The 1,489-nt window shown below is 44.7% G+C and overlaps 1 protein-coding gene across 1 annotated transcript; it reads left to right on the top strand.

Moving 5' to 3' along the window:
* Positions 1–1,095: 1,095 nt before the first annotated feature.
* On the top strand, positions 1,096–1,483 carry LOC117800322 (myosin-4-like; the record flags this gene model as incomplete). Its single annotated transcript, XM_034652856.1, has 2 exons — positions 1,096–1,299; positions 1,388–1,483. Coding segments are annotated over exons 1-2 (300 nt in total), but the record flags the coding sequence as incomplete, so codon positions are not given.
* Positions 1,484–1,489: the final 6 nt, after the last annotated feature.

Here is a 1,489-nt window from a genome sequence, read left to right as displayed (position 1 = left end):
AGCAGGCTCATAGCGGAAGAGCCTGATGTGGGGCTCGATCCCATAACGCCGGGATCACGCCCTGAGCCAAATGCAGACGCTTAACCGCTGTGCCACCCAGGCGCCCCAGAATTGGTACTTTTTTTAAAAAGGAGGAAGAAAGAGAGAGAGATGTGAAATAGTAAGAATCAAATAAAAACAACCACTATCCTGAAATCCAACTAAAAACAATTTAACTAAAAATATACAAACACTATGATATGTTTTCATTCAAAGGTTTTTCTCCAAGAACCTTTGAAAGTTATCTTTTGTTTTGATAATACTTCTTTCACACAGTTTAAGAATAAATGCGACTTAACTTTGACTTAGGACAAACCATTTGTTGGATTTTCAACTTCTGTTGCATTTCCTTTTTCCTTTATTACGTGATACCTAAATAATTTACTCCTAAACGGGGGATTATCTGTGCCTATTTAGTGTTTTCAATCTGGGCTGTGTCCTGAACGAACAAAGGCACCTTTTCATCCATCCGATTTTAATAATATTTGCGTCCAGTGTATCCATCTGATTTTAGTAATTTGGGCCAGGAGGAAAATTATACTAAATATTTGAGTTTTTAAAATAGGTTCAGGTTGTAAACCCACTGGAAACAGTTATTCTGCATTTCTTTGTATCACCGCAATGCCAAAAAAAAAATAATAATAATAATAATAATAATGTGGGAAGGGGGAGTAGAGAAAGAAAGCAAAGCAAAGCAAGTAGAAAAAAAGATTCTGAGCACACCGGGGCATGCCGAACGCTGCTGACTACAACACGAACTCCTCCATATTCGTCTACAAAGGCTCACAGCACAGAGGATGGAACAGAGGCTTACAACATCACAAGAAGTAAGCTCCCAACATAAGGCTTTCAAGTCCATGATCGGATCTCTCAGCGCCTTTGCACAGGACACAGGCGTGATCCCTACAGGCGGGGCTGAGGAAATAGGCCAGGCCAATGAGGCGCAGAAGTGTGAAACCAACAGGACAACGTCCACCCTCACCCTGGGACACTGTCCAGCTCTGTCTCTGCCCTCCAGGTACCCCGGTGCTGTGCTGCCACCAATAACCTCCAGCTATGAGCTCCGACGCTGAGATGGCCGTTTTCGGGGAGGCTGCTCCGTACCTCCGGAAGTCTGAAAAGGAGCGCATTGAGGCCCAGAATAGGCCCTTTGATGCCAAGAATTCTGTCTTTGTGGTGGATGCTAAGGAGTCCTACGTGAAAAGTACAGTGCAGAGCAGGGAAGGGGGAAAGGTGACAGTGAAGACTGATGCCGGGGCTGTAAGTAACACAAAGGAGGGTGGGAAGGCATAATTGATCCTTTTCTGCTACTCAGCTGATATGCACTGGCTCCTTCTTTTCTTAACAGACTGTCACAGTTAAGGAAGACCAAGTCTTCTCCATGAACCCTCCCAAGTACGACAAGATCGAGGACATGGCCATGATGACCCATCTGCACGAGCCCGCGGTG

This window comes from Ailuropoda melanoleuca, unplaced genomic scaffold, assembly GCF_002007445.2.
Source record: "Ailuropoda melanoleuca isolate Jingjing unplaced genomic scaffold, ASM200744v2 unplaced-scaffold68087, whole genome shotgun sequence".
In the NCBI taxonomy this organism is placed as follows: domain Eukaryota; kingdom Metazoa; phylum Chordata; class Mammalia; order Carnivora; family Ursidae; genus Ailuropoda; species Ailuropoda melanoleuca.
Note: the sequence above shows the minus strand (reverse complement) of the source record. Positions and strands in the feature narration are given on the sequence as shown.